The sequence below is a fragment of the Eutrigla gurnardus genome (genome assembly GCF_963514095.1).
Source record: "Eutrigla gurnardus genome assembly, chromosome: 14".
NCBI classification, from domain to species: domain Eukaryota; kingdom Metazoa; phylum Chordata; class Actinopteri; order Perciformes; family Triglidae; genus Eutrigla; species Eutrigla gurnardus.
Genome location: NC_139937.1, coordinates 9,906,662 through 9,919,917, shown reverse-complemented (window position 1 = coordinate 9,919,917; position 13,256 = coordinate 9,906,662). Strand labels below are relative to the sequence as shown.

General features: G+C 40.3%; 1 protein-coding gene across 3 annotated transcripts in view; it reads right to left on the bottom strand.

Annotated features, from left to right (window-relative positions):
- Positions 1-1,038: 1,038 nt before the first annotated feature.
- The window catches only part of grb10b (growth factor receptor-bound protein 10b), a 61,271-nt gene continuing 49,053 nt past the window's right edge, over positions 1,039-13,256 (bottom strand). The window contains exons 7-18 of one of the 3 annotated variants that reach the window (XR_014598363.1): positions 10,908-11,023; positions 10,324-10,398; positions 8,547-8,684; positions 8,255-8,365; positions 7,877-7,975; positions 7,714-7,791; positions 7,305-7,421; positions 6,774-6,840; positions 6,564-6,651; positions 6,315-6,408; positions 4,987-5,727; positions 1,039-4,895 (exon numbers count right to left, since the gene is read on the bottom strand). Coding sequence is in view for 2 of the 3 variants with exons in the window: in XM_084027808.1 (XP_083883934.1) it covers positions 5,581-5,727; positions 6,315-6,408; positions 6,564-6,651; positions 6,774-6,840; positions 7,305-7,421; positions 7,714-7,791; positions 7,877-7,975; positions 8,255-8,365; positions 8,547-8,684; positions 10,324-10,398; positions 10,908-11,023 (1,130 nt within the window). In the remaining variant the exon portion in view is untranslated. Of the gene's footprint in view, positions 5,728-6,314; positions 6,409-6,563; positions 6,652-6,773; positions 6,841-7,304; positions 7,422-7,713; positions 7,792-7,876; positions 7,976-8,254; positions 8,366-8,546; positions 8,685-10,323; positions 10,399-10,907; positions 11,024-13,256 lie in introns of all 3 variants that reach the window. The other 2 variants (XM_084027809.1, XM_084027808.1) reach the window with 2 other exon arrangements.

The following is a 13,256-nucleotide window of genomic DNA, read 5'->3' as shown; positions in this document are numbered from 1 at the left end:
TGCCTTCGCCCAATGTCAGCTGGGATCGGCCAAAATGTTCTTCACTTTCCTGGAGTCACATTACATGGGTAAACTATGTGCTTCCTATCTCAGCATTTGTTATTCTGTAACCTTGTTGTTAATAATTCTTAGTATGGAGATGATCTGTTCAGGTTACCAAGCTGGCAAAGAGTCCAATGACTGTCTCAGATTGACCAAAACATTCTTTATACCCATAAACCGATGTGAAAATGTCAATAATTCAGTCACAATAGAGCTAAAACAATAAAAACAATGTCCAACAGAAACACCACAAACAAATGACAGCCCAGAAAGTCTTCAGTTCAGAGAACATGTTTATGGCTGAATGTCAACAAATACTGAACATCATTAACTCATTATTCCAGGGTCACTGCATTGGATCCAATTGCACTACATTACGTTATTTTCTCCATCCAATATACACCCAAACATACAAGAATTGTTCCGTCATGTTTTGTAAAGGTTGCCCTGACAACACACTGCAAACCTCCAGAGACGTTAATCTTTTTCTTTGACCACAACAAAACTTTAAGCCTTGAAACCCCACTGTTTTTGCATGACTGATAATCCCAAAGGTGTGACACAGCAAACTGAGGGTAAATTCTCGGTAGGATCAATGCCGAGTATTTACAGTGGGACTTCACATTAACCTGATTTAAATTGCATTCATATGTCATATAATGAATCATTTATTTTGATTTATTGGTTCCATGTGTTTTGCTACTAAAATCGTCCTCATAAAAACTGATAACTTTTTCATCAGCCCTTGGACTTGTTGTACTATTGCACCATCTAGTGGACGATAGAAGGATAGGACCAGAAATAAGAATAGTGGATAAGACATATTGTTTATAGATTATGAACACAACTCAATCTGTAAAACAATAATGTTGACAATCAATGCACATGCAGTGTTGTTTGTATAACACTCTGTATACACCTATGACATAAATCCAATACGGCACTGTTTCCTTATTTAGTTAGCAAATCTTTCAAAGTATCTCAATAAAGACACAGTTTTTTTTATATCAATGTATTAATATTTTATTCTAATTACAATAAACAGAATATATCAGTCCCTTATTTGTACAAAAATACCTGAAAAGGTTACAATTAAGATTTATAAGCCATTCAACTATTTACAGATTGAAGCAAAGCACATTTTGAATACAGGAGCTCTCTCTTTAAAAAAAGAAAAGAAAAAAGAGATAAGTTACTGTTTTCTTTTTTTGCATTCCCTGAAATACATAATAGTTTATATATTTTACATATAGATATATTTGTTTTAACTTTAGTCATTTGTACAGCCACGGTATCTTGCATTGTGACGACCTTATGAAAATGAGTCAAGATGATAATCGATCAATCCATCTTTGTAGGATTGGGGCCAATTCACGTTGAATTGTATTCGAGTACAAACCGCAAAAGTGTTTTGAGTGTGAACGGTAGTAGTGTCATTTGGTCCGCATGTTACGTTGGGTTTGTGCAGAGAAAGGGAAGTCATCAGAGGCACCATCTGTGGTTACGAGTTACCTGGCTACCGAAACCGCGCTACACAGTCAGTTATTCTATTTACAGATTCTAGTTGTAAAAAAGGTCAAATTAATCATATTAGACTATAATTTATTCTATAGAACTGATGGCATGGACATTGAAGAGGTTTTCTGAAAGTCACCTGCTGTTGCCAAATGTGATGACTGAGGTTGAAATAAATTAAATAGTGGGATTTCAAATCAGCTCCGGTAACCAGGCAAGTATTTTAGTGTGTGTGTGTGTGTGTATAGCTTAAACAATATGAATGACATGGTAAATAGAATTAGATCTTCTCCATTTTTTTCATATTTATGAATCCATCATCGTGTTGAACATAAAAGTCTGAGAGCTGATGGATCAGTAGTTTTTAACATGCTCCAAGTCAACCCTGAGCAACCCAGTTACATTCATATCTGTTATGTGTAAAAAAGTGGATATTCAAATCCCCTGATTTACTTTTCATGCATTCACCAATTTAATTTACTTTCTGGTGTCTGCATTTAAGAATGAGCGAATGGGCAGTTTTTCTACTTGCCCCTCACATATTGACATCGGCTACCATTCACATCAGTCAGAAAAAAAAAATTAAATAACGCGTTGGAGGATGAGTGAAGAGTCTGCAGACTGACTCGAATCTCAGGGGGACTTAGAAACCTTTTGCATCAACATTTCAGTGACATGTCAATAGCTTAAGATGACTTTCAGCAACTACAAAATTATTCAGGTATTGTCATAATCCAGATTCCTCCAAATATCCACATAGTGAATATCAGCGACAAAATCTCTAATACACTCAAAATCCACTTTCATGCAAATGATAAAACCTACCTACTAAATGAACTTTCTTCATTCTGCAACCCATCTAATGTTGCTCTGATATAGTTTGACTTACATGGAATTATAACTTGCCTGTTCATTGCAGTTTTAAGGGTATAAAACCTTGTGAAGATGCCTTACTGTGTATGTGTGTGGGGAGGTCATTGCAGTTATTCAATTCTACAATACTATCTAATCTAATAAAGGTTTAACTTGACTGTAAAGGCCTTTTTTAAATACAACTACATTTCTACAATTCTTTCTTCAAGGCAAGGTGTTTAACAGTATATTCTGAGAATGTTTCCCAAAAACATTTGTGGTTTTATTACTTTAATTCTTATCTAGTTTTCCTAGTTTAGGTCACTACAAAAGAGTGACGACGAGAACACTTGAGGCTTTTTTAACATAAAAGGGTTGGATTTCTTAACAGAAGATATTGTTTATAGATCTGGGAGAAATGAGAACAAAACTTAAAAGGGTAAAAACAAAACTTTTTTTGTTTTCAATTTCACAACATTCCACCTGTCATGTATTGGAATGACAATGTTAATGCTATGGATGCCAGTGTGCTTTAGAATATCACTCCATAGCAAGTATTGATGATGGCGCAAAATAAAAAAAAACAACAAAAAAACAAAACAAAACAAAACAATAGATGCTATGCCATTGCAGTAATATTAATAACAATAATAAATCACACTGGTCAATCATTTCATGGTATGACAATATAAAACAGAACAGCGCTGAGGAAAAGAAATCTAAAATGTTCAAGTAATCAGCCACATCCAGATAAATAAATACATTTTTGCTGCAACAATGCTTAAAAATGATTGAGTTATTGCAACATAGATAAATAATGGTGACCACGCACAGAGAGTCAATATGGTGCGGCTATTCTGCTTCGAAGATGTTCAGTATACCTTAAAATAACCTGCAGGTCAGTAAATCATTGCTTTTAATGTAGCATCAATAAGCTTGGTGCAAATATATATCTAACTGTCTGCTGGCTGGTTACCTGACCAGAGCTGCCAACAAAGCTGGGACTAATTCAAAATTTAAAGTGAGTTCTTAGAATAACAAAAAAACAAAACAAAAACAAAAAAAGAGAGAGAAAACTGCCATTTGGAGTGCGACATTTGAAAGAGGGCGATTATCATCATCAGAAATACTTCTAATAACTTTGGGCATTTACCTACTTCCCAGAATTGGAGATGGCTGGGCTTTTTGCCCTTCATGTGTTATTCATTCATTTCCATTCTGCCAGACATGATCGATAGGTGCTAAATAAGTATCCCCAGCTCTTTGAAAAGAAATTTGATCCAAGTAATCTAGGGAGATCGTGCTGAAATCTTCCTCTCACTTTAGTTGATTTCAGGAGCTCCATCATAGACTTGGCCAAAACGCGAAGGGCTAATCCATCCAAATCATTTGTTTTGACCAACCTTGGCTCGCATTGTGAAAACAACAGATTTTTTGCTGAAATTGCACTGTCTGAGACCAAATTGAGATGTATCCTCAAACTAACTCAGTAAGAGTTGTTATTGTTGTAGATATAAAACACGAATCATGTACCAGAGGCAGCCCTGTACTACTTCGACTACGTAGCACTTTTGCAGTCAGAAGTCAGTCCTAAAATGTCCAGATTTACTGTGACACCACTAACAGCATGATAAAGAGGTAGAGAGGGAGAGGCAGCTATCGCTTCAACACTCTTCTTTCTTTACACATTTTTCCAGAAAAAGGCAGCATTATATGGATTTAAATGCATATTGATTTGACTATTGGTGTGGAGTCAGAGAACACTAAATCATGCTTATTGCCGTATTTATGACTGAAAGCATCTGCTGACTTCCAACAGGTACAGGGAGAGGGGAATATATGAAACCTGATCTGATTTTTGTTTCATTTGATCTGCTATCACTTGAGAAACACCTGAAGAAAATGCTAGTGGTGTATCCTGAACAAAAGATTGATACTCTCCATTGTCCCACTTGATTTTTTTGCAACATGTGTCATCATGCCTTTGCCTGCAGTGAACTACTGCATCAGGAGGCTGGTTACTTACTAATTTCCGCCCAAATAGTTACCTGGTTTCACTTTTTCAACTACAATCACCAGAACTGTCGACCTGGTTCCAAACTTCCTCTAGCTTTATTACTTGCCGTGTCACCTCCCAACGACACCAAAGTTTGATTCATGCCGTTTCCTTTCTGTGGAAGCTACACGGGACGTACTTTAGTGAAATGGAACATGCAATAGAATAACAAGCACAGAATGACCTTATTGTAGCATATGTGAGTAATGAAGAGTTGCAAACATCCAGAATGTAAAAGGTGGACTTTAAGTAATATATTATTAAAAGAGACTACTGATAATACATAACTGCAATGAATGTATCATTAAGAAAATAGGGTGGACAATGTGGATTACTAAAAAAATACTTTGTTTCAACAGTTCCAGGTTTTTCCCTTAGCCACTTTTCTCCAGCCTACTTTTACTTGACAAACTTCTAAAAGTTTCCAGACCTAAAAGAAAAAAAAAAAGATTCAAAAAGCAACACTCATTCTGGCACCATCAAATCTCATCCGTGCTGAATTTTGCCATGTCCTTACATACCTATGACACTAGAGGGCGGTGGCATCATCTCACATTTAAGACAGCCGAGAAGTCGTGTGCCGTCAAAGGCCACTCCCAGTTCGATGAGTGCAAATCTAAGAGACAATCAACTCTCCGTCTACAGTATATCATTTGAGGATGTGTGATGTTTGAATGAGACTTCAGTTTGCTCCTGGCGAGCAGAGTGGTCCACGAGGAAGCTCAAACTGTCTTGTTGATTGTCCACTCGAAGGGAAAACAGTCTACATGTGAGCTGTGCGATAAGGGAGTCACTGTGTCCAAGCTTATTGATGACTCTGGTTAGCGAGATTGTGGAAGATTTTTGCAACAGCATTGACACAAACGGCAGTGTTCATTTCCTTTTTCGTCTCTCCTCCTGACTACGGAACCTCGTGAGCGAGTCGTGGGTCCAACTCCTCAGACATCCATGCAAAACGGATTCCAACAGGTCGGCAGTCTCCGGCGGACTCTCGGCATTATAAAAATTCACCAGCTTCTTGTAAAGATTAAAACAGAGACCGTGTCTTGTTGTTTCGTTTTAAGCAGAAGTCAAGTCAAGTGATAGGAGTCATGGGGTCAGATGATCCAAAGATGTCATAAGGCCACGACGGTGCACGGGTGTTTGAGTTTACAAGGCAGGACTCCTCTGTTGAGCTGGTAGAACTCCACCAGCTGAATCAGGTCAGTGAATTTGGTGGAGCCGTCATCAAGGCTGAAGAACGCTTGGCCGTCCTCTTCACACTGCCGGCATCAAAAAGGGTCCAGGCAGGAGCGGGGTGGGACACACCGCATGGCAGGGTAAAGAAAGGACAGGGACATTAGACTCTTTTATTAAAAGGATCATAACAATGGACCATAACATCTTTGGGCTTGCTGCTCGCAACCCATTTTAAATTTTTGTAGATTTGTGAGAAAAGAGGGTGGAGCTAAGCACAACCAAACGCTGACTAAGACATTTTTAGTTGGCCATTAACAATGAACTTTCATGAACTGTGAAAGGGTAAAGGTTGTAAGATGAAACCAGGACCATGATTTACTAAATGAGCATCATGCTGTCATGAAGAAGACTCGAAACTGAGACCATAAACTAATGTTTATAATGTTAACTGAGGTTATAAATCAAGTGAGAAGAAGGCTCAGCATTGCTGTCAGCAATAAAGTTCAGTCATTGGGTCTAGAAGAGAGTACAACAGCCCTTTAAATATATTTGTATCAACACAACCGTCAAGGTTGCTTTTATGAAATAGACATGTCATGTGGGACATCTAAACTAAAAAAACAGCTTTTAAATAACGGAACAAATACATAAAACACCATATGTTGCATACCGGTAGTATCTGGAAATGTTTGATTTTCTGGTGATGGCACAATGTGAGCACAAACGCCTTCGGGTTACTCTGACTGACTCTCAGCAGAAACAACCTGTGCAACAAGAGAAAGGAGATTCAGTTGACTTGATTTGATGAATGCATAAAGGAAAACTATAAAAGAAATCATTTAACTCTGATGTCTTCATTTTATTTATATTTCAGCGAGTACTGCATGTGTGAAATTAGTTTCCGCTCCGGCTCCCTTACCCATCGACTTGTCCCTGCTGGTGGATGATACGATGGGATTCTTCTCTGGTTATCCTGCCGTGGAACCACAACTGAGCTATGTGGATGACTGCAGAGGAAGAAAATATGTTTTTTTTAAAAATACATTGTCAAATTGTTTCAAAAATATTGAAAATAAAAATGTGAAAAGAAGTTGACGATCAACAATTTTGGAAGTGTCTTTGCGCTTACCTGAGCTTAGTGAGGAGTGGTGTAGTGGACTGTGGGAACCTAATGTGTTCATTCGTTGAGTCCTCTTCTGAGAGAGATGTCACATATAGACAGAACAACAGGGATTAGTTCATGATCGGGTGGGTTGTTCTACTGTATTTACAGTTTTTCTCTTCAGATAATGACCTGGTTTATTTGTCAACAGTAAAGAAACATCCAGATTAAATGTGTTAAATGACTTCACTTCTTCTGTATCGCTGAGCTACCTGATCTTAAATAAGAGAAAAGTCGACACTGGATTATACTCACATAATTATTAGTCTAAGACCAAAATCCATTAGATTTAATCTGACACTTTTTCATATTTTGCCAGCCATATTGGCTTTAAGATTAACAGCCTACATTTGGCAGGTACAAATCAACACCAAAAACCACAGGAAAATAAGCTCTGCATGAATATTTGAGCTAAATAAATAGTACCATCTGTAGAGATCTATTGAGGTCCGCTCCAAGCATTGTTGAAAGAGATAAAAAACTGAGGTTGCGTCTCACCCTCCAGGCGTGTCCCTCCTCCATGGCAGCGCTCTGAGCTTCCACAGGGTTGTCAATCACCCTGCCTATTCTCCCTGAGAAATCCATCGCCACAAGGGAGTTCTCCGATACACTCCGCTAGGGGGAGACAGAGACACGAGACGGTCAGAATGTGGATACAACAGAAGTGCTAAAGTACACAAGTACACATGTAAACCAAGGCAGAGCCGTATAACGTGGGGTGACACAGGTAAGCATTTTGGTTTCCCTTCACTTGTCAGACTAGTGAGTCCGCTGTTCATCACAATAGTATTCCTGCACAATCAATGTTTTAAGTATGTTCCAAATCTGAGTGTTTTCCAAGGCAATGTCATTTATGCTGAAAACGTTGATTCAGTGGTGTAGGTTTCAAATAAAGCAGTAAACTTACCACAGGTGCTGAGAAGTGTGAAAGTAAGGTTTTTCTTTGTTGGGGAATTTTATAATTCTGGTACAACACAATCCCATACTGTAAAGACACAAAGAACACAGTGGTAAAGCAACATTATCAACACTCGTATCATCTCAAACTATGTGATATATCACCGTGTTACCTTAAAGAGCCGGAAGGCAGTCATCCAACAGGTCCTGCCCTGTTCATCCTCCGCGCACAGCATCCTCAACTCCTTCAACTCCCCTCGACATTTATTGGGCTGTGAATTAACAGTCATCACCATTACTACCCGCTACCAGCAACACCGTTATCACCATCAGTTACTGAGCTGACCAACATAACGAGAAAGAAACGTTTTAACCTTATGTCTCCAACACTTAATATATAATACTCATAAAAGAAACTACGAAGTAAATACCACAATCAACCAGAACACACACACACACACACACACACACGCCAACATCTCTCTCAGGAGGCATGCACAGCTGCTGTCGATCACTCCTCTTCCTCTCAGTTTTTGTCACCTGAGACTCACCTTGATACAGAACCCGTAGTCCGTGGGCGCACCGTGCTGCTTTTTGCCTGTGATGACGGTGAAGATGTTGCTGTCTTCAAGGTCTGCTAGAAACTGTAGATGTCTGGGCTCCTAGAGACGGGAATAATTAATGAGTCGAGTCACAGCCTGAGGTATACTGACAGACAAATGCAGAGGACGACCATCAATAAAAGGTGGATTCTTTCACGATGATTATCTGGAATGTTTACGGTGTTACTACTTCAACGTAGTATGCATTTTCTAGCTCTGAAATATATTACATTGCTGTTACCTTTGAGATTCCTTTTGTAGAGCAGTAGAGTCCTGAGCGTCGCAGGAACATGTAAACTTTCTTCCATGACTTCCGACCCACTTCCTTCACGTACAGATACCCCTGGATCTCTGGACAGCTACTGGTGGCTAGGAAGTTCTGAAGGAGGGAGGGAGAAAGACAATGAGCGTGGGAAGAGCAGACAAAAGTTGTGATTTATTCACTGTATAATACCCCCCCTCCCCATCAAGGGCACTCTGCCTCTGCTGGGTCCCATTTGAAGCCTATAAGCTCTCCGTCACCGGGAGGCAATCGCTTTTTTGTCAAAAAACATGGTCTCATCTGGGCTTCTCGCATCGGTGCAAGACTGACAGCTGATGGTAGCTTCTGACGCACCACGATAGTGACTACGAACAAGCTAGATGCTGTGCTGTAGTCTGAAAATGATGCAGAGCCTTGAACAGGGCCCAAGAATGGTCATATATATATATATATATATATATATATATATATATATATATATATATACACATACATATGTATTTTATATAGCATTTATTAATGCTTTAAGCAGGAACAATAATGGATTTTACATTTTTATATCCTATACAAAAAAGGAAAAAAATCCATAAAGACAAAGTGTTGCGTTATGCGATGTGCTTGCCAAGACAAATACAGTACATACGCTGAATCAACATACAGTGAAATCCTGTTGGAAAACCCTTAAAGCCTAAATTATCTTGTGGGTGTCTGAAGTATTTGGAGATTGCGGTTTCCATGTTTCACAAAAATATCACACCATGAAGTGGCAGGTTAAGTTATTAGAGCAGATCTGGAATCTGCGGCTTGCGGCTGGAAGGTAAACTGTTCCAGAGGACTCTTCAATATTTAAAGCACATGTTTCCCAGTGTTTTGGAAACATCCCACAACGGGCCTCATGCATGAGCATTTTCCGACATTTGTGGAATGCACGTTCACACGCGACGTTCATTCAAAAGAGCTTTCTCGTTTTTAGAGGCACTACACCTTGCCGCTTTTGCGTTGACATGTGTTTCTTACATAAATGGCAAATATTGCAAACACCTGGTTGTGCTTGGGGTCAGAAAGCGTCTCGGTTTGGACGGCACTCTAATTGAGTGCAAAGATCTGGTGTTTAGAATAAGTCAAACACTGGGGATTCCTGACACAAGCCATTCATTTATCGACTCCTCGAGCTTAACGTCTATATGATCAGTGGGGGAGTTAAAAGCTTTCTGTGAGTGGCAAGGATGAACGGATGGATTCCGTCTCTCTCTGACAGCTCCATTACTTGATACAGGAGAGCGCCAGACTGCATGTAAACCCTCCATCCATTAAGGCCAAAGCTCTTCAAAATCTCAACAATCTTTTTGTCTGGTCTGCTCGCAGACTTGTTCCTTTCTTCATATCTTTTGTGAAAGATGGTATGGCCCGTGAGCTGTCAGTGAAGCAGATAAGACATACGAGTTTGTGAATTTGCACTGTGCAAACACACAAGGAACTGCATGTTCTAATTCCACCCAGCACAAGAGTGGGGCCTGCGGTGCGTGTGCTGAGACAGTCATGTGTCAACAGGGGATCAACGGTGGTTATTACTGCAGGCTCTGGTGAGACAACTGTCTAAGGGTCAGAGGTGAGGTATGTCAGCGTCATTGTACAGTATGCAATGGGTGCTGACTCAGAGGGAAGCTGAGCTTGTGTGCGTGTCAGGGAGCGAGAAGGAGAGAGACGGCGGGCGACACAGGTGGAAACGCGTTGCGAGTGCGTGCGCTGCGTGTACCTGAAGGAGCTGAGACGGGAGGATGGTACGATTGTTCTCCTGGCACCATGCGACCATGTGCTCCGGGAAAAACGTCTGGTGAAATAAGGAGGCAGAGGTGAGACGGAGGCAGACAGACAAGAGAATAACAGCCACTGTGACAATAATTACAGGGCAGAAAACAAAAAGGTCACGCAAATCAAATTACTACAGTCAGCTGGCGTAATATTTCACAAGAATAGGAACGTGGCGACACTCTGTCGAGGAACATATCTTTGTTTCCTCCTGAGGCGAGGGGCCAATCTTTGGAGCAAATGACACCAGGAAACCCTTTAATGGAACGCCCCTTTTCATTTGCCTGAATGCTCTAAATACTAGAAACCGCATGGTGAAATTCTGCTACCCATAACTTTAAAACGTTTATTTCAAATCATCCAAAAATGCATTGAATAAGAAATATATCACCAAAATGCCAAAACAAATCCATAAGGAGCTGTTGCCGCAGGTGTATTGTTCTTCAGAGGCTATTAAGTGTGACATATTTCAACAAGAGGACGTCAGGAGTGACACGGCGTGTCAAGAAATGTCTAATAAAAAGCAATTACCTGGGGGTTTCTGAAGAATTCATATTTGGCATAGTTCTTCCTGAAGAGGAATCTACTGTCGCTGTTCATAGAGGTCTGTACCTGAACCACCAGCTCATGGTCTTCTAGACAGCGCTCTGAGGTAAGACAGGCAGAGAGAGCAACAACAACAACTAAGGAGGTTAGTATTCATTATTGAAACTATTTCACAACAGTAACAGCTACACTGCTATGAGCTGATACCAATTAGAAAAACATAAGTGTAATATGTTCCGTTAATATGTGACTTTTTCATTGCTATCTGAACATACTTGAGTCTCTAACATTGTGATCACAGCACTTGTCTTAGTCACACCATGGAAATCTCTATTGAACTGTGTGGATATCAGAAGGAAAACCTTTATCAGAAACAGAAAGTCTAGAGAAATATACAAATTAAACTGAAAGAAAAAGTTCAGTAACTGCATCCCAACAATCTTATGTCAGTGGTGGAGATTTTTCAACTGTTCCCTATAAAACAGAAACAGCACTTTCTTAAAAACTGTGCACCGTTCTCGAGATTAAAACCTGACCATCTTTAGTGTCGAGTCAGCTGTTTGTTCCGAGTGTAGCTCAGCCATCCATTATGTGTCTGACGTAGTTTACAGAATGTACTTATATATGACCAGTTTGACCAAATTATTCATTTTACCATGAATACATTTGGGCAATATTGAATTCAACATTTTAAAAAAGTGGTAGTGAATGCTCTCAACGTATCCTGGGTTTCGTCTGACCTGTTCAGTGGTCTTACAGGATGTTGAGAAATGCAGAGTGGTTTCGACAGCTTGTGTTCATCAAACGAGCTGTGACTGCTGATCACATCGAGGCTTTCCTCTTTCAATGTGAGGAAAAGAGGCTGTGATTCAACAGAAACGTGTCTCCTTCTATGGATGCGGTCAGAGGTCCCCGCTGATTTATATTCTGTGACTGCGATGTGGAAAGCAGTTATGACTCACTCAATTCCAACAGCCTTACAAGTTCTCGCTGTCATGTCTTTAATAAAAGACATCCTTCCTTTCCCCAGTAGATCTAATTCAAATGCTTTAACTTGACTAACTTCTGCAATGCCAGTATTTGCTCGGATATCTGTTTTTGATGTGAAATGAGAGAGAGAAGTCCGACTGCACGGCTCCGTCTCACATGGCCATCACATTACCATGCGTTCCCCTCTTTATCGCCTCTGTCCCAATCCGTTTGACACTGTCACGGCTCTTCTTTCTCTTTCTGTTTAGTCGGCCGTCCGATGAGTCACTCATGTTGGTGACAGTGACTCACCCTGGCAACACTACCTCCCTGTCCCGGAGCTGTTAACCTTTTCAGGGTAACAAGTAGGGGTCAGTGTCACTTATCTCAAAGGGCCATTTCATCCCATTCAGCAGTGTACCAGCGTGTGGGCAGCGGCGTACGGGAATAGGCCGCTTTATTCAAACGCGCTTTTGTTTCGGGTCCCTCAGAAACTTCTATTCTTGTCTACCACCCCACCACACGTGCACACAGGAAGTGTGCCGACACATGTGTGTGCTGCAAAAAATATATCGTACATGTTAATGCTCAAAATATTAAGTAATTGGCAGAAATGTAGGCAACATTCATTGGAATAGAATGTTTTAACACATTCTGTTGGCAAAATATCAGCAGATACAGCCGAAACAATTTACACACACACACACACACTGACACACACACCCTTCAATTGGAAGTATGAGTATTTCTTCGAGACCTGAAAAGAATACGGTTGCAGTGCAGGTGCGCCAGAATGGAAGGGCTATAATGGAATAGAGCGACTCCGAGCCAAAGATGATGTCATTTACAACCAGCCAACCTAACTGTATTTGGCAGCATCGTTTTGGCAGCATGATGAGAAATGGAATCAGATCGTGATGGATGGCAAAATATTATGTTAGCGCGTTGGGACCTGTCCTTTGAATAATGCCATATACTTTAAAAAAAAGTTTCCTCGCGTGACACGGACACAAGTCGTCAGTTGTAACAACAGAACCGAAGTGCTTCTACATGTGTTTTTTCACCGTGTCTCTCCCTTCAGTAGGTTTCACCACCAGGCACACTACTCTATATAAAACTACACCCCCTCCTCTCCCACATCTGTTAAACTGTACAGACATGAGCACAGAGCACAGGCTCAACTTGTCTTCCATAAGTGCTTTATAATCGCTCTCTCCTCAGGGGGAGGTTGAGTTTTCGAACGTTCAGCTGACCACAGCTTTCCAAACTTGCTGTTCTACTGCCAAGTCTAACACAAAATCGCCCCCGACACAAACGCAAAGCTCTCTTCCTTTTTAATGCAGCGACAAGTTCAAAACTCCCTGA